The 25,868-nt window shown below is 39.9% G+C and overlaps 1 protein-coding gene across 4 annotated transcripts in view; it reads left to right on the forward strand.

The window, feature by feature from the left end:
- CLMN (calmin) overlaps positions 1 to 14,879 on the forward strand; it is a 93,733-nt gene extending 78,854 nt beyond the window's left edge. For all 4 annotated transcript variants that reach the window (XM_039538645.1, XM_039538644.1, XM_039538646.1 and 1 more), the window contains 8 exons: positions 1,914 to 2,104; positions 4,352 to 4,545; positions 5,448 to 5,530; positions 7,159 to 8,526; positions 9,725 to 9,906; positions 10,806 to 10,866; positions 12,830 to 12,897; positions 14,682 to 14,879. In XM_039538645.1, coding sequence (XP_039394579.1) covers positions 1,914 to 2,104; positions 4,352 to 4,545; positions 5,448 to 5,530; positions 7,159 to 8,526; positions 9,725 to 9,906; positions 10,806 to 10,866; positions 12,830 to 12,897; positions 14,682 to 14,835 — 2,301 coding nt within the window. In that variant the 3' untranslated portion in view covers positions 14,836 to 14,879. The remainder of the gene's footprint in view (positions 1 to 1,913; positions 2,105 to 4,351; positions 4,546 to 5,447; positions 5,531 to 7,158; positions 8,527 to 9,724; positions 9,907 to 10,805; positions 10,867 to 12,829; positions 12,898 to 14,681) is intronic.
- Positions 14,880 to 25,868: the final 10,989 nt, after the last annotated feature.

A 25,868-nucleotide genomic window follows, 5' to 3' on the forward strand; every position in this document is an offset into this window, starting at 1 on the left:
AAGGACTCTACCAGGAAATGTTATGAAGCAAAGTGGAAAAGATTTGTTTTGGTATGACCAATGAGGAGTTTCCCCTTATAGGCTAAGAGTCTGAATTTATTGGATTACCTGCTGTCCTTAAAATCCATGGTGCTGTCTGTTAATTCCCCCAGAATACACCTGCCAGCCATCAGCACCTTTCATCCACCGGTAGTTACCTGTTTTTTCTCATCCCGTCATTTTTCTACTTCTTGAAGAGTATGATTAGGCCTTCCCTCTAGTGGCTAAACCTGTACCAGCCTGGAACTTTAACTTTGTTTTATCATCCCTGACTAAATTGCTATTCAAGCCTCTAGATTCCTGTCTGCTACATCTCTCTATGAAGGTAGCATTTTCAGTTGCTATCACATTGGCCAGAAGAGCTAGGGAATATGGGGCGCTCCTGGCAGACCCCCCCTCCCAATACAGTTTTTCTCAAGGATGAGGTATCCATGAGACTGCATCCAAAGTTCTTTCTGAAGGTGGTGTTGGACTTTCATCTTAACCAAAGTATCCACCTACTGGTGTTTTACCCTAAACCTCACTTTAGCGGGGAAGAAGTGGTGTGGCTCTCAACAGACAAGCCTAGAACTCTTGCCTTTTACCTCCAAAGGACAAAATCATTTCAAAGTCTCCTAGGCTCTCTGTATCATTGGTGGAACAAATGAAAAGAGAGGCCATTTTCTCCCTGAGGCTGTCATAATGGATTTCAGGATGCATCCTACTCTGCTATGAGATGAACAATATCCCCCTCAAAAGCAATGTGAGAGCACATTCGACAAGAGCTCAGGCAGCATGGGTAGTTTACCTTAGAGATGTCCCTACTGACATCTACAGAGCAGCAGCTTGGAGTTCTGTTCACAGCTTTGGTAGACAATATGCACTGGTGGAAGCAGCAGTTTCTGATATTACTTTGGACAGGGCAGTTCAGTCTGCAATCTGAGATTTCAGTGCCTGAAATCTTATGACACAACAGATTGCAGACTGAACTGCCTTGAAAGAGACACTCTTTGTGCACTGCACATAGGAACAATCACTTGAAGGTGGCTCAACTTGCAGCAGTTTGAGTTCTTTGACATTTGCAGTGAACTACTCACCCTCTTTCTCCACTACCCACTCTCTTTCTCCTGGTCACCCTCTACCTGGAACTGGTGGTAGAGAGGGAATTAAGATGGCAGTGGTATGTCAGGCCCCTTTATCTCCTTGGTGTGGAGTGTGGGGAGACGCTGTGTGGCCCAGATGAACACTGCTAGAGAAAAATTTCTGGCTCTGGATGCATGGAGCACATGCACAACCTGAAGTGCACTATTATGCATATGGACAGTACATCTCAAAGAACTCGTTATTAAAAGGCGAAGTCCCCATCCCCTCTGGTTGGCATTTCATTTAGATTTTCCCAACAGGAAATTCTACCAAAATCTATCTTTTCCAACAGAAATCGTTCATTTCAATTAAAACCCCTTTTCCCACAGGACAATTTTTTTGTTCTAAAATTTTCAACCAGGCCTGTAAACTAATATCTATATCCTTGCCAGATCTGAGCTTTGTATAATCTTGAAAGCTTGTCTCTTGGGCCAACAGAAGTTGCTCAAATAAAAGATATTACCTCATCCACTTTGTTTTTCTAATACCAGCATGGCTAAAGCAACACTGCATGTATCCTTGCCCATCAGTCTTGACATCTCTGTTGAGACTGCCAACAAGGGTGCTGCTAGTTAGGTCTATTCTGGTCGGTGTAGTTGTTGCTGAATTCTTTAATGCACAGACCTATAATTAGACTGTTAACTGAATTTCAGAGGAAACAAAAGAGTTACTTTTCTTGAAAGCAGGATTTATGGATGATTGAATGTCTGTAACAAATTGAAATACCTTGTGTTTTACCTTTTTCAACACAGATTAAAGAATTGACAGGCAATCTCAATAGGAACTCCTCCTCTTCCAGCCTGTCATCTGGGCCCAGCGGGGCTGACTCAGACACATCTCATCCGAGCACTCCTAATATAGAGAGAAGCATGTCTCTTTCAGTGAAGGATCAGCGAAAAGCAATCAGAGCCCTTTTAACTTGGGTTCAAAGGAAAACCAGAAAGTAAGCCAACCTCCTTTTGGTAGCTTAGAAGAGTCTCCATTTTACCAGCTGCGAATGAGTTTCTTTCTGAGGTTTAAACTAATTTCCCTCTGTAGTCCATGGGTGGAATCTATGTTCAGGTTTTAGAGTGAGCAGTTTATATTTTTGCATATTTTGGATGAGATCCTCAGGTGGTTTAAATTGACTGACTGATTTAACTGGCAAATATCAGGCCCCGTATCTTCCTTATTTCACTCAGGGGCGGATTAGGATGTTACGGGGCCCTGGGCCAGAGCAAGTGGGGGGCCCCTCCCCACCCTTTCTACCTGCAGTCCCCCGGCATCCCCCCACGCTCCAGCCAGGAAGCAGAGTTGGGGTGCGGGGACTTGCTCCGCTCTGTCTGCCCGATGCTACTGCCACTCCCTGGCAGGAGCACCAGGTGAGCGGAGCAGGGCAAGCCTTGTGTCCGACCCCGCATCCCCTCGGGAGTGGGGCAAGCCCCCGGGTTCTGAGCCCGCTCCCTAGCTGGAGTGGCGGGAAGGGGCAGAGCTGGGCAAGCCCCCAAGTCCTGACCCTGCTCCCCAGCTGAAACGCTGGAGGGGACGGAGCGCAGGGGTGCCCATTTTTCAGGAATTGGCCCAGTGGCTAATCTGCCACTTATTTCACAATATTGTGCATTATATGTTAACTGCAATCAGTATGCTTGGCACTATGCAAGACACAGATGCAGACTCATCCCCTGTCCTGAGGTGTTTGCAATCTATTGAGTGTTTTGTGTAAATCACAAAAGATTAGCTATAAATGAAGGATTTGAATCTGCAAATAATTAATATCAAAATATTTTGATTGCATTTAAGATAATTGTTGTTGTTGTTTTCCTCTTTGGGATTGCTCTGTTCATTCTAAAGAATCAGACCTGTCCCCGCATAAGAACTGCCATTTCATGTGTTATGCAACAAGAGGTGGGCTTCAATGGGAACACTGGATTAAAAACTCCCTTAAACTTTGGTGAAATTTGCATCTTAACCTGACCTTTGCATCTCAAGATACTCTGTAATAAAACCAGGTTATGATTTAAAATGAAACATTACTGAAAGGGACACTGTCAAATAGTTTAGGCCAAAAATATTAGTTAGTGTAAAATTGTTGTAGTGCAGAGGTCTCTTCTGGACTTTTCATATAGTCCCATGGAATCATAAAGAAATGATAAAGAAAAAGCCAGAGTCTATATGAGGCATATGAGTCAAAATTCACTTACCCAAATTAACGTATTAGGGATTGACAACAAATCTTTGCTGTACACAAGAGAACACTTGGGCCCACATTGCAAATGCAAAATTAAATGGTCATTTCTAAAAATCTTCTCCATTGGACCACATCCATCCCTGGTGAAACTCTGGTGAAGTCAGTGAAATTGAAAAACCAGGGATGAATTTGGCCTGTTGTTTCATGATCAGCTGCTGCAAATCAAGACAGCAGAGAAAGAACAAGTTAATGAATAAATCCTATTTCTAGAACTATGACGCTGACCAATACGATTGATAACTGTGGAATACCAATAAGGAAACGATAAACAAGGCAATCAAAGGCCATCATGTTTTCAGTGCCACTCAGAAATACAGTTTGGAAGGGAATCAATGGTTGGGAAATGAATCATTTTATAGCTTCCATTGAAAGAAAAAACAAAGTACCGGGATAGTGAAAACTTGGTTGTAGCACTTTAAACCATGAAACTTTCAGAACTCTCTGTCTTTCATTTTTGTTCTTGTAAAAATGCAAAAGTTGTCAAATGTGGATTTTTTTTGTATCCTGCATGGCATAAATTTCTATATTTAATGCCAAGTGTACACAAAATATGACTCATTTATGATAGGTTTTAACATGCTTATGTGTTGGCCCCTTTCCCATACTATGGCATTAAAACACTATAGCAAAGTAAAATCAGTAATTACTCAGACATTCGGCTTTGTAAATGTTAAATACGGTTGCTAAGTACTTTGTGGGTTTAGTTTTCGTTAATGACTTCGTATAAGCAGGGTTGATCTCAGTTGGTAGCCAAACTGTTGGCTCAACTTGCAGTGAATCTTTATATTGTATAAAAGCGTTTCCTACTGTCCTAGAGCCAAGAAACTCTCCTGTAATGACTAAAGCCAGACAACTTTACTTATAGTTTAGGAGTTTTAGATGGTGGTGCTGCTTTTGTTGAGGGATGGTGGTTATTATTTTTAATATATATTTCTACAGTATATATTTGTTTTTTTAATTTAGATATGGTGTTGCAGTTCAAGATTTTGCCAGCAGTTGGCGGAGTGGCCTTGCTTTCTTAGCTATAATAAAAGCAATAGATTCCAACTTGGTAGACATGAAGCAAGCTTTGGAGAAATCAGCTCGGGAAAATTTAGAGGATGCTTTCAGCATAGCACAAGATAATCTTGGTGTTCCTAGACTTCTGGAGCCAGAAGGTAACACATTCACAGCAGCCTTCCTTGGTGCATCTGTCCAATAATAAAAAAATTCTGACTTTTTATTTTTATTGCAATAGTTCCCATTAGCTTCAGTCATTATCGGGTCCCCATTGTGCTGGGTACTGTACAAAATCAATCCTTGTCCCAAAGTACTTATAAAGACAAAATGAGCAAAGGGTGGGATAAAGGGATCCAGTACATGAGCAAAATGATCAGGTGGATGGTAGGCATATGTCTTACTAGCTTCAGTTATTTTCTCTCTGTTCCTTTTTTAAAATTGTCCTTGCTTATTCTAAAATTCCTTTTTTTCCTTTTTGCCTATTTTGAATTGTCTTAAATTTAGTTTTAAATTTTCCTTGCCTCTTACATTTTTTTTTCTACTTGAGTAAATGAAATTTCTGCTGTAATACCTGTCCCTACTCTATTTGATTCAAGCCTAAATTGAAGCTGGGCCTCGATCCTACAATTGATGGCAAGTGGGCAGATGGCTGAATGCAACTGGTACCCATTTACAGGCATAGGATATCTCTGGCTTTCCCACTGGAAACAAATCACTGCCTGTCACTCAATGAAACCACTAGCTGGTGAAAGAGCAGCACTGTCAGGCTATGATGGGAATATCCTAAGGAGGGTGACCCTGACCTAGGACTTGTTTGAGTTTGGGGAGTGGGGGAAAGGTATTAAGGTGGAGGAGACTGAGGGATCCTCTGGGTTCCATCAATGATTGAGAGGATTCTGCCTTCTCTCTTCAAAAATAAAATAAAATAAGAAGTCTGGGTTTTCATAAGAATGTTTCTACCTTGAATCATAAAAGTAGGATATGCCTCTGAAGGCCCATTTCTGTGCAAGTCCTCTTTCAGTATTTAAGAGCCCAGTGCTTTGTGTTTTTTCCTCCATAGATGTAATGGTTGAGTCACCTGATGAACAATCAATTATGACGTATGTGGCACAATTTCTGGAGCATTTCCAAGAGACAGAAGGGGTACGCTTTTCTTTCATAAAGTAGTATTTTCATAATTTGTCATGGCATCCTTGAGGAAGTCAGATATGTGTTCTCATTTTTACCTTCAGAATTATTACAAACAATTTATTCCAAGTGGTTTAAAAGCCATATCATATTTCAGTGATTCATGTTGTGTTTGTCTGATCCAATACCTTAGGTTTTAAGTTGGGGCCATTAAACTGCTTTGGAGAAAATAAGACTCAATCCAAACATTAAACCCAAAGCTGGTTTACAAAAGTTAGGATCAATTCAAATAAGTACTACTCCACTCCTCTTTCATCCCTGAACCTTAATAGGCTTTCTCCTTTTGCTAAAATCTACCCCCAGATTTCAGACAGTTTGGCAGACTTTGTTGGACTGGTTTCTGTCTCCAAATCTCATGAGATTTGAGCTCAGATTGGTGATGTTGTTCAAAAGACATAGTACCAGATTCAAGACCGCAGAGGTGAAATCATGGTCTCACTGAAGTCAGTGGAAAAAACTTCAATTGACTTAAATGGGGCCAGGATTTCACTACAGACCTTACCTTTGATAAGGGGCCAGTTTGGGATTTATGGGAAAGAGCTGGTAGATAAGAAAACTTCATGTCAGGGATGGAGAGGGCCTTCTGGGGCTCTGGTAGAGGAGTTTGTTGTAGAACAGAGGAAGGGAAAATAAAGGAAAGGAGACATTCAAAGAGCTGAAGAGAATGAGAGTGAAGTAGGAACTGGAGAGATCACATTTAAATCTGTATAAGCAGCCAGACATTTCAGGGCTTATCTGAACCTCAGACCTCTTGAGGTTGGTCATCACTAATTTAAATTACACCTTTTTGGTATGAAAAGGAGATTCCAAGGATGTTTGTTCCCCAGGAGAAGCAGGATGATAGTTTTCTTGTTCTTCCTCAAGTAGCAGATAAAAACACAGCTCTTACACATTCAAGTTACTTTGATACTAGTTTTCTTAAGATTTATGTTTAATAAAGTCTCCAGTTGCATTATTCATGCTACCTGTGTGTTACAGCATCAATTTATAAGGTTCGTTAATTGTATTTTATGAGTGAGAAAAAACTCAAATTTCTTCCTACTTTTCAGATAAGCTGCCCAGCTCAGATTGTAAATAAAAAAAATCAGACTAGCAGAGCAATACGATCTACAGTAGATTTAGTGGACTCTTGGGTTTATTTTACTCCAGTTTCTATATATATTTTTCTAAATATATATTTAAAGCAGATATCCCCATAAAGGCCATATGGAGAGGTGAATTGAATTAATGATTGAGAACTGGGATTAGGGTGACCAGACAGCAAATGTGAAAAATCGGGACGGGGGTGGGGAGTAATAGGAGTCTATATAAGACCCAAAAATCGGGACTGTCCCTTTAAAATCAGGACATCTGGTCACCCTAACTGGGATCTCCAAATTCTAATCTGGCTGTGGCAGGGACTTGCTGTGTGGCCTTGTACAGTTTAACCTCGTTAATTCATTTTCTGACTTACAGAATGGGACAATCATTACTTGACTAGTTCAAAGGATGATGTAAGGGTAGATTAATGACTCTTTCCATAGCAATTTGAAAATGTAAAGTGATATGTAAATTACTGTTTAATGCTATATCATCCTTTACAGGAAAATTTTTCAGATCCTGATAAGAAAATCCCAATTGAAGCCACACATGTCCATATCAAAGACGCACCTTCAGAACAAGAGGGCAAGATCTTGATATTGAATGAAAATGGAGAACGTATGTACACCGTTAGCCATGAAAGGAGCCACTCTCCTCCTACAAAGGTTCGTGTCCGTGATTTGCCCGAGGAATTCCAGTCAGAAACTGCAGATGAAGAACTTAATGACAAATTGAATCAACCGTTATCAGATAATTCACAGAGAGTCTCAGAAGAGTCATTGGTTTTGTTGTCTGCAGAAGAACCTCAGAGGCCTACCTCTTTGCAGATTACAGGATCTGTCAGTTTTGAATCCAGTTCCTCTTGGGAAGTTCTTAGTGATAAACTGATTCAGAATGAAGGGAGCATATCTGATGATCAACTGAAACAGAATGATGACCTTTCAGCAACTATTTTGCCTGATCAGAAAAATGCTGTTAACACAGTTGATTCAGAATCATCTTCTAAAGAAGAATTTACTATAAAGATGTCTCCTGAATGCAACAATGAAATTAAGGATTCACTAGTCAACAAAACATGGGATAGTTGTTCTTTGAGCCCATTATCTCAGACTTCAGATGCACATACAAATGAACCTACAAATCTAGTAGAAAACACTGAACCCATAACTTCAACTTTTCTACAGGAAAATGCTTCCAAAGAAGAGGATATACGTAAATATGTTTTGTGTCTACTAGATGAAGAAATATCTAAAAAACTTCCAGACAGGTATGAACATCCAGAACAATCACCTGTTCTTCAGACAGTACAAGATACCAATTGTTCATCCAGGGATTCTGATCTCAAAGGTGAAATGGAAATATCTTTGTCTTGCAAATCTGAAAATTCAACCCCTCCAGTTACAAAAGTTCCTGAGAATCTTGATAGTCATAGTGAAGATGGATCTTCAGCTAAAATGTCACCAAATTCTTTGAAAGTTTCTGTAATTCCCCACGATCTTTTCTACTACCCACATTACAATGTTCCCATATCAGCAGTTTTGGAAGCTTTTGCTAAGCCTAGTCCTGCCTCTTATGTTTCTGAAAACAGCAAAATCTGTGGTGAGCTATCAATGAATTATTTGCATGAAGGGGAGCCATTGGTACTAAACAATGAAAGAGGCATTCTGGACCCAGGTCTGCAAACCAACCTGAGTGTCTCTCCAGCAGAATTGGTTGCTGAGGACATAGAGGAGAAAGTGGGTCCTGACAGTCCCACTAAGTCCTCCTCTGAAAAAGTACAGGCTGCCCGAATAGGAAAGAATGTGGAACTCAAGAAAGACAGCAGCATATCCACAAACTCTCAAGATTCTACAAATCCAGAAAATCTTGAGGTACTCATCTTGATTTTTAAATTTCAGCCACCTACTTGCTTGTATAAGTTGGCCCCAACACCTTAATTTCACTACAAGACTTTCGAATAATTGTATTAAATATGCTATGTCTATTCTCCCAAAACATTGTTTACCACTGCCCTCTGCTGGATGGAATGTCAGATTGGCTCATGTGTGATAATGTTCTCAGAACAGCTGCAGGCAATATAATATGAGCCCTAATACTACTACCCAAATGAGACTTTTTCATGGGATACCACTAGCATTTAAAATAACTGTCTAATGTCTGTGTAGCTGACATTGTGATCATATTGGCTTATAAACCTTCTGTCATGGGGATGGCTCCTAGGTATTACAGCTGTTGCTATTAAGGGCCAACGGCATGCTTGCTATACAAAACATACAAGCAAAGACAATTCCTGCCCTAAAGAGTATAAATCTAAGGACCTGCACCTGCAAACACTCACAAAATTGAATAACTTTACTCACACAAGTAGTCATATTAACTTGAATGGGACTAATCGCACAAGTAAAGTTAAGGCTTGTACCAGCTATACTGTTATAATTACACTGGTATAGTTAAAGTGATATGCCAGTCTAATTCACTATGTGGGCACACTTATTCTGGAATAAGAGTGTCTTTTCAGTTTAGCTTAAACCCCTTCCAAAATGACATAAGATAAACTGGAAAGGGGCATTTTTATTCTGTAATAATTGTGTTCACCTGGGGAGTTACACTGGTATAACTACGTCAGTTTAAATTCACACTTTACCGTATTCTGCTAGAACTTTCATGTGTAGACAGACTCTTCTTATATAGATTATCTGAACTAAAACTACTACAGAGTACAGGCTGTTTGCTTTTATCAGAGATGTGTTAGAAAATTCTGAAGTGATCCTTTCCAGGGGCCATGTTGTGCCATTAATTCTTATACAAAATTCCACTTTGAAAGAAACAAGGAGTTTTATTTAAGAACTGGTGGCATGATGTAGCCCTGTGTGCCCAATTCAACCTGTAAGCAACAACTTGCTTACTAAGAAGCACTATTATTTTTTATCCTGTTCAGTGAGATCTTTATGCATTAAATGCAATTCACTGCTATGGAGCACAGACTAGACATTAGACATCTGAAAGCTGTTATGGCAAAGCTGTATTATTTTTGTCATTGTCTAATGGAAAATCTCTCTTTTTAAACAGGTCATGGTAGACCAGTTCGAGGATATACCATCAGCAATGTTGAGATCAGAAATAAGCAGTAAAAGGAAGGAAAAAAAGAAAAATGTGATCCAAGCAGAAAACTTTCAGACTTCAGAAACTGGGACTACACAGTTACCTGATAAACAAAAAGAAGAAATCATTGATTATCAGGAGTTTTCCAGGTAATTAATTAACTTTTATAGAGTTTTCAATATGCCTTGATGTGAAACTGTTTTTCAGTAGTATGTTTCTGAACAAATCTCATTTAGCTAGTACATGTTATCCCCACTGGGCTTCTCTATGTTATAGTCACAAACATATTGGGGGAACCAGTAACAATGTGACATTTTCATAACACAACTGGATTTGTCTACACGTGCAAAGCCAAACAGATTCCTAAACATGTTTAACACACAACAATGCTGTACTTATAGTGGAGAGAAAACCACTGACACAGTGTCCACTGTATTACTTTAATGGTTGATGTCCCATATTATATGTATACATATATGATTGAAACATTCAGTTAACTTTCACTCCTGTTACTTTTGAATATTAGTTCAGTTGCAGGGGAATATATTTGAACAAAAATGGATTTGTGCTCATTTTGGTGAAGAGTTTAATCAGAGCTGCAACAAACTCAATAGAAATTCATTTCCAGAATCCCATTAACTCAGTTTCTCCAAGCTTCCTATACATTAACCACCATTCTAATACCTTTCATGATAAAATAAGTTCAAAAAAGAAAACAGAGCACAAATGGTAACAGTTTGGGGATATAGTCTCACTTCACTCTAATTGGGTGTGTGCACCTTCAACACCTATCAAGATATTGCTTTTCAGAAATTATTCAAAGTGGAATGTTGCTAGTTTTTCATATCATGGCCAGATTTTCCAAAACAGCTTCTGAAATTGCACCTGAACATTTTGTATGCATAAAAACATGGATTTGAATGTGTATTTGAGGTTTTGCATATCTTGAAGATGATGTACATAAAACTGCAGGGGCATTTGTTGAGGTTAAAGCCCCTATGAAAATTGGGCTCTGTGAACTTGAAGTTTATTTTTATTTACTTTTCAGGGTTAGCTACAGCGATTCTAGTGTTTACCTCCGAAAAAGGATTCCTAATCCCAGTGAAAAGGTTAGTATGTGGAAAAATTTAGTGTCTCCCATTCATTATCTCTAATTATCTTCTAAAATCACAGGCCTCATAAGTGGTAGACTACTAATTATAAAAAGTAATTATATGTATTCCTAAAACACAACCAAATATAAACCTGTTGATTAAATGAAAGTCATAGAATTTCTGGTTTCAGAATAGCAGCCGTGTTAGTCTGTATCCGCAAAAAGAACAGGAGTACTTGTGGCACCTTAGAGACTAACAAATTTATTTCAGCATAAGCTTTTGTGGGCTACAGCTCACTTCTTCGGATGCATAGAAGTGACACCATCATAGGACCTAATCACATCAGCCACGCCATCAGGGGCTCGTTCACCTGCACATCTACCAACGTGATATATGCCATCATGTGCCAGCAATGCCCCTCTGCCATGTACATTGGCCAAACCGGACAGTCTCTACGCAAAAGAATAAATGGACACAAATCTGACATCAGGAATCATAACATTCAAAAACCAGTGGGAGAGCACTTCAACCTCTCTAACCACTCAGTGACAGACTTGAAGGTGGCAATTTTGCAACAAAAAAACTTCAAAAACAGACTCCAAAGAGAGACTGCTGAACTCGAATTAATATGCAAATTAGATACAATTAACTTAAGTTTAAACAGAGATTGGGAATGGGTCATTACACTAATTGCATCTATTTCCCTATGTTAAGTTCTCCTCACACCTCCTATGGGTCATCTCGATTATCACTTCAAAGGATTTTTTTTTCTCCTGCTGATGATAGCTCATCTCAGTTCATTGGACTCTTACAGTTGGTATGGCTACTTTCACCTTTTCATGTTCTCTGTATGTATAAATATCTTCTGTGTGTTCCATTCTATGCATCCAAAGAAGTGGGCTGTAGCCCACGAAAGTTTATGCTGAAATAAATTTGTTAGTCTCTAAGGTGCCACAAGTACTCCTGTTCTTTTTATAGAATTTCTGGTTTAAGCACTAAGACATTAGGAATAAATAAAAGCTTTAAAGGAAAATACAAACAATTTTAAATCAAACCTTTTGTCGTTAAGTATATCCACAAAGGAATGTCTAATCATGCAATTATACAAACTATAATTTGGAGACTACATTGTAATTTCAATATTTCTGTAGCAGTCAGTGACTTGACACTTCACTGAGGCTGCCATTCTTTGCATAGTGAGTTTTCTTTAATTCTACAATGACAATTTCTGCTTTCAGTGAATAGCAAGGAACATGATATATGCTCTGTATTTTATGTGCAGTAGCCTCCCAACAATGACCCATCCTGCAAATTGCTGAGCATTTCACAAGTACCTCATAGGATTGGGGTTTATTGCCTCAAACCTGCACTGGTTGTTGCATCATGCCACTTGACTAATGACTGAGTCCTATGCCACTGAAATTAATAGCACAATAGAACACAATGGTAGACGTGGTTTGTCTTGTTCTCTCAAGAGGTGTTCATTACCTTACTGGGCCCTAGCTTGATGTATGTGGCACAGAGAGGCAATAGGTGATGATGGGGCTGCATTCCACCTCTTTGGGCTGGGACTGTGGTTCTCCCAAACACAAGGTGAAATCCAGACCTCCCTGAAGTCAATAGGAATTTTGCATTGATTTCAGTGGAGCCAGGATTTAATGCACACACACTTCATCCATAAAGCTCAGCTACTCAAAGTGTATGCAAGGAACGAGAATGTCACCCACTGTGAATAAAAAATATTGGAAGCGGCGATGTCTGTGGCTGCTTGTGTTTCACTATTGTTGATATCAGACTGAGGTGTTAGATGCAAGGGGAATGTATTAGAAGCCAGATCTTATTTTGTTGGAGTAAAATTTAGGAAGATTTTTGTACATAACTTAAAATCAGCTGCTATCTTTGTCGCTGTCTTTGATGCTTGTTTAAAGGCCATTTGACTCTTTCCATTGTATTTTTGTTTATAAATATGTAATTTTAGGAACACGTTAGTGAAAACAAACAGAAGAACACAGACATGGATGAAAGCACAAATCTGTTAATTATCAGGTGGGTAGTGTCTCTTTCATGGCATCCAAGACTTCTAGAATCTTGTACAAGTGTTCTAAAGTGAGATTCAGAATTATTCTGCAGTGGTTGAGACTGATGTATACTTTAGAAAATTATAGGCACTGCCATGGAATAGGATTCAGCGCAACTCCTCACAGATCTGGAGTACAAAATTTGGTAGGTATAGATATATAGTGGCAGATTGTCAGCTTGGCTAGATCTTCTTCGCACATAGCAAGGGAGACTTAGAGCTGTGTTAACTGGGCTGCTGAGGATTCCCCCATGAGCCAACAGCATACCACACTTGGTGGAGGGGACATTCCAGGGCAAGGAAAGAATGGGAGAGAGTGGAGTTAAAATGTGATGTGCTCCAATGATCCTGGGCCAGTGGCCCCTAGGAGACTGTTGCAGCCAGTGCATGGCCTTGTCTATCCTGGGACTTTTTTTGCAGGAGTGCAGCTACAGTGTAGATAAGGCCTCTACTTGAGGCCAAAGGGGGTTTTCCATTGACTTGAGTGGAGCCAGAATTTGGCTCTTAATTAGTGGTCCCAGGAGTTAATTACGGAAAACATGCAAAAATGCTATTGGAAACAGGAGTGTCCAGTTCTCACTTACATGATTGATTGTGCCAGACTTTCTGAAAACTGTATAAACAACGTATCATATTATGACTGTTTCCGAAACTCTAGCATGAAACTCACTATCTTTGATATCCAGTCAGCTTTTCAGTAAGAAGAATGAAAGCAAATCTGCAGAGTTACTCTGAAACCAAAAGAGAACATAGGGATATATTTCACTGAAAAACTGGCAAATTTATTCAAAGTTAAAATTTAAAAAGAACCACACTGAAGAAGATGCTGTGTTCACATTAATAAAATGTGGCTGGTTTGCTGTCCTGGGTCATCATGTGTCATTTAAAATGTGCTCCTGAGGTCTCTCCTGATTTAATTATGGCACTCTGAAGAAGGAAAGCTCTATCTAAGTGCCAAGTGATGGTGGTGTTTTTGCATTACAGGACCCAATGAAATTTAGTCCTTAAATTTAGTCCTTAAATTTCATGGTCAAAGACTTTTGAGAACTTTGACCAAATAGCATCAGAGAATCCACCCGCCCTCAAGAAAAGATTTCCAATGTATGTTATCGATGTATAATTAAATTATTCAAAACCCATCTGGGCAAGAACTTTCAAAATAAATGGCTTCATTACTCAAGTATTTGAGACCCTTTTCAGAGAGCATTTTCAGAAGTGACTAGTGATTTGTGAGTGCCCATCTTGAGAAACCTGAATAGGATCTGATTTTCAAAAAGTGCTGCAGGTCCACCCTGTGAAAATGAAGTCCCTTTAAGATATCTCAAGTTGGACACCCAATATCACTAACAATTTGTGATAATCTTAGCTTTGTTTCAATTAAAAATCCATATTTGAACATTGCCCAATATTCATAGGTGTTTACAGTTAGGGGTGGAACCTCAACTGATATAAATTGGCATAACTCCATTGACTTCAGTGGGAGTTGCACTGATTGACGCTACCTGAGAATCAGCCCGAAGTTGTCAGAGGCTTAAAACAGCTGTGTGCATTGGCTCCTATGAAGTGATACTTCACAACCCCCTTGTGTGCCTCACAGTTCTGACTCGCTGTCTAGTTGGCTGGACTGTAAGATTAATTGAACTACTGCCTCATAGTTCTGCCCATCTTTCCATCAACAACTTCAGTCAATCCACTGCACATTTACCGTTGTTTTCCTTCCCCAACCCAACCTCTCTCTCATCCATTTTTGCAGGAAGAAAAAAGACTTAGAGGCTCCGGAGAATGCTATTCCACCTCTTGAGCCTCCATGTGTAGAGCAACCCGAGTTATTTTACTTCATTGTTTTCCTCTGGGTGCTGGTCTACTGCCTGTTGCTCCTTCCGCATCTTGTTAGCAACAAATTTTGATCTCTGTGAGTGTGGGAATAATAAAAGACAGTGGCTTGATTTTTTTTCATGTGTATGCATATAAATCGGTTCCTTCAGGTGAAGCACAGATAAGTATAGGGTCTGATTTTAAAGCTGATACGAAGATTAGTCTTAACTTACTGTTGTGCTATTTATAATGTTGTAGCACATTTTATATTGTGACGTGTAGATATATATATAGATATATATATGAAAATGGGATGATTTAATATACACAATTTTTGTACATTTGTGCCTTGCTTTATAAAATGCTAAATAAAATTGATAATTATTAGTAGAGATACAGATGATTTAGAGCTCCACTCTTCAAAAATGGTTCTTCAAAAATTGTTCCTCTGGCTACACTTATTTACCTAGGGCCATGTAGCTGTGAAAGAAGGGTAATGTGTGACTTCATATCAAAGCTTGATCATCCACATTGGCAGGGCATGAAATAAGCTCTTTTCTGTATTTCCAGTGGAAATACTTTGGTAGAAGAAGCTTAACCTTCCTCAATCAATTATTCTTCCATCGTGTGTTTTCTTTTCAGTTGAAAGGACTTTTCAAACACATGGGAGCAGATTCTGATCTCAGTTGCACCTATAACTTCATTGACTTCAGTGGAATGGTATCAGAATTACACCAGTGTAACTGAGATCAAAATTTGGCCCTATTGTTACTGTGTCTTGGCAGAGGAATTGCAACTATAAATCTTGCTGTATTTAATAAAAAACCTAAAATGCTACCAAAACAAGATACTCTATTGCACACACTTCTCCTGGGAATAATATGAGAGAACAAATAGTACATGACAGATGTATAGTCATGCATTACTGGAAGGCACTGAGAATCTGTGGTGATGGGCAAGTTTTTCTGTTGTATATAGATTCTTACTCCTTGCTCAAGTCTGGAGTGAAGGAGAAGCTTATACATTTCCATTAGTGAAATACAAGGAAACATTATGCTGAGCCTTGGTACAGGTGAAGTGATGATTATGAAGTTTGTCTTTTCTGCAAGTTTTCCTTTGAATTCAGATTTATTGCTGTCCTCTCTTCTTTGAATATTGTACCCTCTATATTAGCAAATTGGCTGTGAAAAAAGAAAGACCAGGGTAGCTGCTTACCAGAAGAGATTTAAAGGAAGGAAAGGAGAACCTGGTATAGAGACCTTAATAGAGGATACCTCAGGAAACATTGACATTTCTTCTTTTTATACACCACTGACAAAGAGGCCACCATCTAAAATATCTTTCAAGGCACATCTCTCTAAAATAAATGATTAATCATTCACTCCAAAGCAGATTTTTACAGAAGGAAAACATCAATTTGGATCTCTTGCCTCTTCTGCTGTGTTATCTACTTCTTGTCCTTTACCATTCAGCCTCTGGATCAGGTGCATCAGTGAATTGCACTTATCAGATCATATGAAGACTCTGCCTTTGAAGACACCAAAAAATCATAAAAAACCCAGCTTATCACCTTCTGAGGTGGAGGTGCAACACAAGAGGATTATAAGCACTGAGATCAATAGGGGAAGAAATGACTACTGGAGAAATAGATCCAGAAAAATGTCAGCAGCCTATATTTCTTCTCTCTGAAAATCTCGAGTACATATGAAGGGACTTCTATCGCCAGACAAATAGCAAAGGTCCTGGCTTGCATTTGGTCTGATTCTTTTGATCAAAAACAGCATAGAAATGGGACAGTAAAAGTGTGAAGACGTTAGTGATTTCTTTATAGCTTGTACTGAGCTTTTAGCCAGAATGGGAATCAGGTATAAGCTTGGAGTTGCCTGCTTGGCAATAGCAATAACTTCTACTCATGGTGTTTCTGGTATAGTCATCTGCCACCACAGGCACATTTTGACTTCACAATGCCCTCATGAGGACATGTAATGTTGCTGGTTCTATTTAAACATCCATACATCAGACCACAAAGCGCCTTATAAAAAAAAGAGGTGTTTCGTGGGCTTGCACTCAACTTTGTTAGAATAAAAGATATTTATAATAAGAGGCTGTATGTTTAAGATTCCCTTTCAGTACACTATTTTTAGTGCTCATTTTAAATAAAAGCTCTTTCAAGACAGGACATATATATGTACACCTCTACCCCGATATAACGTGATTCGATATAACATGAATTTGGATATAACGCGGTTTCACCTATAACACAGTAACATTGTTTGGCTCCTGAGGACAGCGTTATATTGGGGTAGAGGTGTACTTGGATGTTAAGCACTTCATTTGCACATGCTTCAAAGTTGTTAAAGGCTTGCTGTCTGCTGAGTATTTCCTTCCTTGAACACTGCACTAAATTATTGTAAAAATTCTTGATATTAGCTTGTTATTACCTTTCAGTAACACCTCATCTTGGAGGTGCAATTAGGATTAGAGGAGAATGCTGCGTAGGATGATAGTTTAAACATTTGGGGTGAAATCCTGGCCCATTTTAAGTCAATAAGAATATTGCCACTGATATCAATGAAACCAGGATTTCACCCTTAGGCTCTTTCCATCTGTCCATTATAAGGATCTTCTAGTCCTTTGCCAACATCAGACGAGAGTAGAGATGGGTCCAAGCCATAGATTTGAGAAGCAGATTCAAATCTGTTCTTCACCCAAAGTTCGAGGGGAAGTAGGCCCCAGGTTTTGGTTCAGGCCTATCTCTAGAAGAGAGATGACAGAATTGAGAAAAGTCTCCGCATAACTGGCACTTCTCTGGAGGAACTCTGGGTGATCCTGGATAAAGTCTCACTGCCTTTGTTAAAAAGGAAAAAAAGTACCACAAACCAGACACTGAGCTGAGTGCACTTTTTGTTGATCAGACAATTGGACGATAAGTGATTTTTGTATTGTGGCATTTACTTCATGCAGCTATCACTGAAGTCTGATGGGTTATTTAATAACTAGTGGCCAAAAGCCTGTGCTGTTGCATGGTTATGGCAAGTGGGCTAACTAATCCATCATCTGTGCAGTCTCCCTATACAACCAATCAAATAGTTGGATGCAACTTAGCTGTAGTGTAAGGGCAGTGATTGGTTGAGTTACCTCTGATATCACAATGGACTAGGACTCTTGGCATGGCACAGATACAGTAACACCTCACACTTAATGTTGTCCCAGTTAATGTTGTTTCATTGTTATGTTGCTGATCAATTAGAGAACATGCTAATTTAAAGTTGCGCAATGCTCCCTTATTACGTCGTTTGGCAGCCACCTGCTTTGTCCATTGCGTGCAGAAAGAGCAGCCCGTTGGAGCTGGTGGGGGGGCTTGGAACCAGGTTGGACCGGCAGCCCCCCATCAGCTCCCCGCTCCCCTAAGTTCCCGGTGCGTCAGCTGCCAAGCAGGCTATCAATTGCCGGCAGTTCAGCTGTCCCTCCCCTCACTGCCTTGTGCTGCTCCTGCCCTCTGCCTTGGAGCTGCTCCTGGGAGCCTCCTGCTTACTGTGCGGGGAGGTGGGGCGGAGAGGGAGGCTAGTGTCAGGGTGTTCCTCTCCCCCTGCTCCTGCCCCCCACTTACCCCATCTCCATAGAGTGGAGTGGGGGCACGACAGCGCTCAGGATGGAGGGAGCTTGCTGGCAGTAGCTGCTGTCTCAACTTGCTGATCTACTTAAAAAGGCAATGTACGTAGAGTGGGATCAGCATATTTAAAGGGACAATGCGCAAAGGGTGTGTGTCTCTGTCTGCCATGCTGTCTCCCCTCCCCTCCATTTGTGCTGTCTTGTAGAGTGTGAGGCTACATTAACAACATGTTAATCCTTGAGGGCTCAGCCGAGTGTTAGTTCATCATTTAGCAGTAAGGCATATCCTGGGAAATATTCCACCCTCTTCCACCCTCTGACTTCACCACCTCAACCAAGCTTCACAATCATCATTGCTGTGTACTGTATTAACTTGTACTGAAATAAAAATTTCCCTGAAACCTAACCCCCCTATTTACATTAATTCTTATGGGGAAATTGGATTGGCTTAACATCGTTTTGCTTAAAGTCGCATTTTTCAGGAACATAACTATGTTAAGCGAGGAGTTACTGTACATGCCTTACGGTAGCTGTACACTGCACGAATGTAATTTGTGAAGTCAAAATGGCTGAAAACTCAAAAAAATAGACAATAAGAGGCCACAAATTCCAGTGATGGTTGAACCTGGTGATAGTCTGAACAAGAAAAACTCATAGCCATGCTTGCAGCTGTTTCCATCACTTCGCACTGACTCAAACATTTTAGGTTTCAGTGACACACACAATGACAATTCTGGAATCTTCATATTTAGATAAATATCTTGTGCTGAAATAGTGCCTTTTCTCCCAGAGGATCCCTTTGCAAAACATAATACGAGAATCACTGCACCCACTTCTGAAGTGCAGCCAACCCTGAGGTAGAGCATGGCAGCTGTTTAACACACATAGTAACACTATACAGTAATTTAGGGCAAAAGACTTCACTTCTCTGTAACATTTGGTTAACGCTACAGGGAGACTCCTTCTGTTCATGACAAATTCTTGAATAGATTATTTTATCATGCTCCTTCTGGTTCTTGCAAGACTCTTGAGCTTCAAGAGAAATCATTTGGAACTTGGATATAATCTCCTGTTTCCCAAATATTCAGAAAGCTGGCATTGTTATAACAAAGAAAGCAAACATCTCTCCTCAAAAAACTGATTTCACCTAAAGGAGCTCATTGGATTTCTCAAGGAAATAAACAAAGTCAACCATAAAGATCATCATGATAACTCAGAAACTATATAACACAGCTTGATGCCAATAGTGTCTGTGAGAGCCTTCCAAAAAGATCTCCTTGCCAGGAAATACATGGCCACAAAGACAGCTATATTATTTTCCATTCCATCCCGCTGATTTAATATCTACTCAAGCAACAGATCATGCAGATTAAACGTCATATAGTCTGCAGCTGTTGTCTTAAACATCATGCAGTTAATAACAGATCATTCAGATTAAACATAATGCTATCAAATCTATCTCATGAACAGAGGCGGGGGTGGGGTTATGTCCAGGGGCGGCTCCAGGCCCCAGCATACCAAGTGCGTGCTTGGGACGGCATGCCACGGGGGGCGCTCTGCCGGTCACCGAGAGGGCGGCAGGCGGCTCCGGTGGACTTCCCGCAGGCACGCTGGTCCCGCGGCTTCGGTGGAGCATCCGCAGGCACGTCTGCGGGAGGTCCACCGGAGCCGCGGGACCGGCAACCGGCAGAGCGCCCCCCACGGTGTGCCGCCGTGTTTGGGGCGGCAAAATGGCTAGAACCACCCCTGGTTATGTCCCTTTGTGTTAAAAGGATGAATACAGTTCTAGATGGACCCATGATGTATTGAGCTGTTTTCACTGCTACAAAATTGATCTTGCCTCTGTTATTCAGCTGCTAAATAAGGGGACTGAGGGTAAAGAACAAAGGGTGATTCTTACTGGTGTGATTAACTTCTGATAAACTCCTTAAGGAACTGCTTATCTGACCGATCAGTCCTCATCCTCAAAGGAAATCTGCACAACACTTTCGAAAGATGAGCCTGGGAGCTTAAACTCATAACTTTGCTAGACAATAAAAATCATGGTCTTAATAGGGACACTGGATTTATGGCTTATTATATATAACAATCTGTAACCCACTAACCCCCCTTTTTGTTCTAAAACTACAGAGGTGTTAACAGGACAATTCAGCTTGAATATATGCTAACTAATTATGCTAAACTATCTGTTCAATCTTGTATTTAGCTGTGACACACTTAGGGCTAGTCTACACTTACCAGCCGGGTCGACGCGGTGAGTTTGACTTCTCAGAGTTCGAACTATCGCGTCTAATCTGGATGCGATAGTTCGAACTCCGGAAGCGCCGCGGTCGACTCCGGTACTCCACCACTGCAAAAGGCGGTGGCAGAGTCGACCTTGGAGCCGCGGACTTCGATTCCGCGGCATCTGGACGGGTGAGTAGTTCGAACTAGGGTACTTCGAATTCAGCTACGCTATTCACGTAGCTGAACTTGCGTACCCTAGTTCGACCCCCGCCCTTAGTGTAGACCTGCCCTTAGTACCTTTCCCCGACCTGAAGAAGAGCTCTGTGTAGCTCGAAATCTTATCTATCTCACCAACAGAAGTTGGTCCAATAAAAGATATGACCTCACCCACCTTAATGAACCCTCGGTCTATTGGAATACTTAGCACTGGACACAAATGGCACCCATTTAAGCACTCAAGTCCCATTAACTACAATGATATGCATTTAGGGCTCAATCCTGCTCCTATTCAAGTCCATGAAAAAACCCCCATTCCTTTCAATAATGCAGGATCAAGCCCTTAATTCCATATGCAGCGTACTTAAAATGTGCCACGGCATTTAACCTGTAATCAGACTTTGTGTACACTATTGGTATGTTGCAGCCTGGGAGCCTGATCCTGAAGTCTTTACTTCGGAAAAACTCCCATTTAAGTTCATGAGAGTTTTGCCTAAAGAATGCAGGACTAGCCAGGGGTATGTGATGTTTTAAGAGCTGATGGGCAATGTCAGCAGCAATAAGAATGTAGCTTGACAGAAATGAGGAGAAATTAAAAGTGGGTGATTAGAGCAGAGGACTGGGATTCTTCAATTCTGTTCCTAGCTGTGTAACATTGCTCTAATCACTGAGGCCAATGTTGTTAATCTGAGTGTCTAAAGTTAAACACACAAATCCATATTTAGGCACTTAATTAAGCCCTGATTCAGGGAAGCACTTAAGCATACACTTAAACCTAGGCATGTACCTACTTAGGTGCCCTTCCTGAATAGGGATGTGTTCCTGAATTGGGGCCTCAGGTTTTGACTCATAGGTGCCTAAATCCCTTTTGCAAATGATATGTAGGCTCCTAAATCAATTAGGTATTGTGACGCTGAGTGCAGCAATGCCTAATTACCTTTAATAATCTGGGCCTATGCCAAAAAGGGTCTGATGTTTCAGGAGGAAATTTCATATAAATGATCTGGCAGATTCTTACTCCGTTTTCAGCTGCAAAATTAGGCAAGGATATAATCAAACTGAAAATTAATGCAGCCCTTGCCAAATAAATGATAATGGGTCAGCGGGTGTGACCCATACAAGTTTCATTTGTGTAGCCTTAAAAAATACAGTCCCATTTTAAATACCATCAATATTTTTGATGGATTGAGCTCTAAAACTTATTTTAGTGGAATTTCTACAGTGTAATTGAAGTGTCTATAGAATCGTATTGAAAGCTTAAAATTCAGAAAAGCTAAAAAAAACTGTTTTAAAGATGAAATACTATTTTGTATCACAATGATTTATCTATATTTGAAAGCTGTAAAAACATTTTAAGAATATGTATAATTGTATGAATGTTATACTTATTAATCATTGTTAATCATGAGAAAACTAATATCAAATAAGTAATGCAATTTCATGATAATTTGCAGACATGACAAAATAACTGCAAATATGAGTCAGGTGAGTCAATGAATCATAGTCTTGAAAAATATGGTGAATGATCATATAAAATTGTATGCAATACAACCTTTAAAATAGATGCTTTACAGCTTTTGTTTTGTGGTGAAACTTGTAATTAAGTTTGCAAAATAGGTTAAGTGATGACCCATTTTTCCTCACTGCATCCTTAGCTTTTTAAAAAACTCTTTTTAGGGGCTGAAATTTTCCATGCATTGCTCAAAACACTGCTCTCATCTAAAGAAATGTAAGTCCAGAATAACTCTGTTGATGTCAATGAATTTATTCTGTTTTTATACAGATGTAACAAGTGTACAGTGCCCCATTGATTTCAGTGGGACTTCATGCAGGCACAGGCGTTCACCTGCACTGATCCAATTGTAGGACCAGGACCTTAAAGAAATGGGGTCTTTCATAAGTGAGCACTTAGCAATGTAATCTAATAGTCAGTTAATCTGTGCCAGCTTTAAGGATTTAGGGCTAAATCCTGCCAAGGCATTGAGTGTGTCGTATGAGATCTAAGTGTCCTCAACTTCCATTGAAGTCAATAGGACGTATTGGCACTCAGTAACTTGCAAGATCAGATCCTTATGGTAGCTTTAAATCAACTTAAGCACGTACACTTAAGGCAGACTAAGAGCACCTGCCACTTTAAGAGCCAGCTCACCTAGGTCCTTATTCACTTAATAGTCCCATTCACTTCATTGAGTCTCCCGATGTGAACAAGATGATTTATTTGCATGAATAAGAGTTACAGGATCAGAACCTTAGTCTTTCAAGCAAGTTAATGGAGACTTTTTAACCCCTCTTCCCCCCGCCCACAAGAGAAGAAAAACAGGGAAATTAAATGCAAAAATGTACAAATGCAATATTAAGATTGCACAGTTAATATGGGGTTTCTAAAAGCCCACAAAATGCAGGAGTGAAGGTTCCTACAGTACTGATGTTATGTTGCTCACTTTCTGTTCCTCATTTTCTTAAGGGCTAGATTGTGAGATAGGTATTTGGACAGAGGCTATATCTATACTACAACCACTAGCATGGCACAGTCGCAGGGCTGCAGCTACACCTTTGAGGCCCAGTAATGTAGTTGCTTCCTACGTCATCAGAAGGGGTTTTTCCATCCATGTAGTTAGTCCACCTCTCTGAGAGGTGATAGAAAAATTCCGTTGACCTAACTGTGTCTGCCCTGGGGATTAGGTCAACCTAATTATGGTGCTCAGGGCATGAAATTTTTCACAGCTCTGAGTGACATAGCGACTAGGTTCTAATATTTAAGTGTAGACCAGACCTGAGTGAGGGGCAGCACATGGGCACGTGACCTTTGGAGCAGCTCTGGGGGGAGATTGTGATTTAGAGAGTGTCACTCTCCCTCCTGGTTTCCCCTTCTCCAAGGAGGGAGTTAACTGTACTGGATCCACACCTGGCATAGCTGTGCCACCTGGTGCATTGGGGAGCAGAGCTGTAGTTCCACCTGCCCCATTCCACTTCCTCATTATTCTTTATTTGTTTTATCATAGTGCCTAGAAGCCCTAGGCTGGGACCAAGACACAATTGAGATATGCACTATACAAACACAGAACTAAAAGACAGTCCTTGCCCATAAGATCTGACAATCTAAGTCTCCATCTGTGCAGGGTGGAGGAAGTATCCTGATCTACAATATCTTGCACGGTACCCCCATTATGTCCCTGCACTGCCATGCAAGCTGGGCCGCAATCTGCCCATGTGTAGTATTTTATTGCATACATATTTTATTGCATACATGGGGACAGGTCAGCATTGCTGTAGGAGCTGTAGGAACCTTACATTTTCAGTTTCCTAGTGTTGTTATTTATTTACTTTGCAACCTTAACACTGCAGTAAAAAAGTTTTTGTTTTTTTTCAAGAAGCAATACTGGGTGTCAGTGATAATGCTACTTCAATGACATCTAATTTGTAATTGTTATAATCCTCTCTTCAATAAGTATACAAGTTGCACTATTTATTTTTTTTTGGAACAGCGCAAAACTGCCAAAGCTGTACAATGAAGGGATGGATCTTTAGGTATTAATTTATGTGGGAAAGTATAATCAGAATGCTTAATCCATTTATATCATTTATTTAAACAGAATACGACAATTAGGCATGGGAGGGAAATGGAATCATGCTTCTTATTTTTAGGAACCTTGGATGAGCCCTTTATTCTCAAGGGCTAAAGCCATGTTCATTTCTTGAGTGACCATCAAAGCATTGCTCTTTCACTCCGAAGTCTTTCTCAGAAAAAGTGTCCTTCCTCTTCAGTAGAATTTCTGCTGCCCCCTTTCCAGACAATGGTTATTGCTGGTAAAAAAATAAAATAAAAGAGAATTATACCTTATTTTCACACTCTGAGAGAAACACTAGGCTTACATTAGCAATAGCTATCTCTGCTTAAGGGACATGAAATCACCCCTTTAGTAGTGGTTATTATATTTTTAACTTCTATATGAGAAGGAAATAAAATGGCACTAGCAGCCTGATTTGTGGTTTTACTGCTGGGGAATGGGAAACAATTTCACCTCACAAGAATACAAAAACATGCCCATTCAACAAGTACCAGATTCCAATAACCTTGCTCATGTTCTGTGGTACCTTACTCCACTAGTAGCCTCATTAGTTTCAGTGGGACTTGTAAATTCTTCTTGTAAATTGTTTTCTGTTTGTACAGGGCCTAGCACAATGAGGTCTTGGTCCATGACTGGGGCTCCTTGGTGCTATGGTAACAAGTAAATATTAATAATGTCTGGTTAAGTACCCTCAAAAGATTAAGGGTGGGGAATCTCATCTCGATGACTAAATGCTGCCCATCCTTACAAATCAGTGACCCAGTCTCTTCACTTTTTTTTTGAAACATGGAATAATGTATTACTTTTGTTTAGTCAAACTTTTCTGTTTTTAATTATAAGGATCATACCATCTTCTTTCATTTGTGATCTCATTATAATTGACTTAACGGGCCAGAACTTAACTGATGCTTCAGGTTTGCTAACACTTTCAGCTAAGTTACTCTTACCTGTAAAATGCAGATGAACTTACGTAACCTACTGTACTTTTGTTACTGTTTTCCAGTTTAAATTTTAATATGTAAAGTGCTAGGTTACTGAAGGAGTTAGAGGGACTTTTGTGCCAGGAGTAAACATCCATCAGGAAACTTAAATGAATGTACATTTGTTTTTAATTAGCATTCCCTCTCTTTGACTAATTGTCAAGGATGCTGGTTATTTAAATGAGTGTTTGCTGCCTCAACATCAAACCAACTCTGTGCGAGTTGTTCAAATATATGGTCCTGATCATACTTTGCTGGAGATTCTCATAAATAAATTATCCAGTTTGTACTTGTGGGGAAGTCTTAACTATATCCCCTAATAAAAAGCTTATTCGCTGCTCTATGGAGCAGCATCAGTGTGCCAAATTATTTAATTTGGTTACATTAATGCAACCCCACTGATCTGATTGTTAGACCCTCATTGACTTGTTCCAAAGGAGATAACTGAGGGCAGAACTTGGCCCTATTTGTTCTATAGACACACATGCACTTGCATTTTATTGAATAGCGAGGAGAATTTGA

Source organism: Mauremys reevesii, linkage group 4, assembly GCF_016161935.1.
Source record: "Mauremys reevesii isolate NIE-2019 linkage group 4, ASM1616193v1, whole genome shotgun sequence".
Lineage (NCBI taxonomy): Eukaryota > Metazoa > Chordata > Testudines > Geoemydidae > Mauremys > Mauremys reevesii.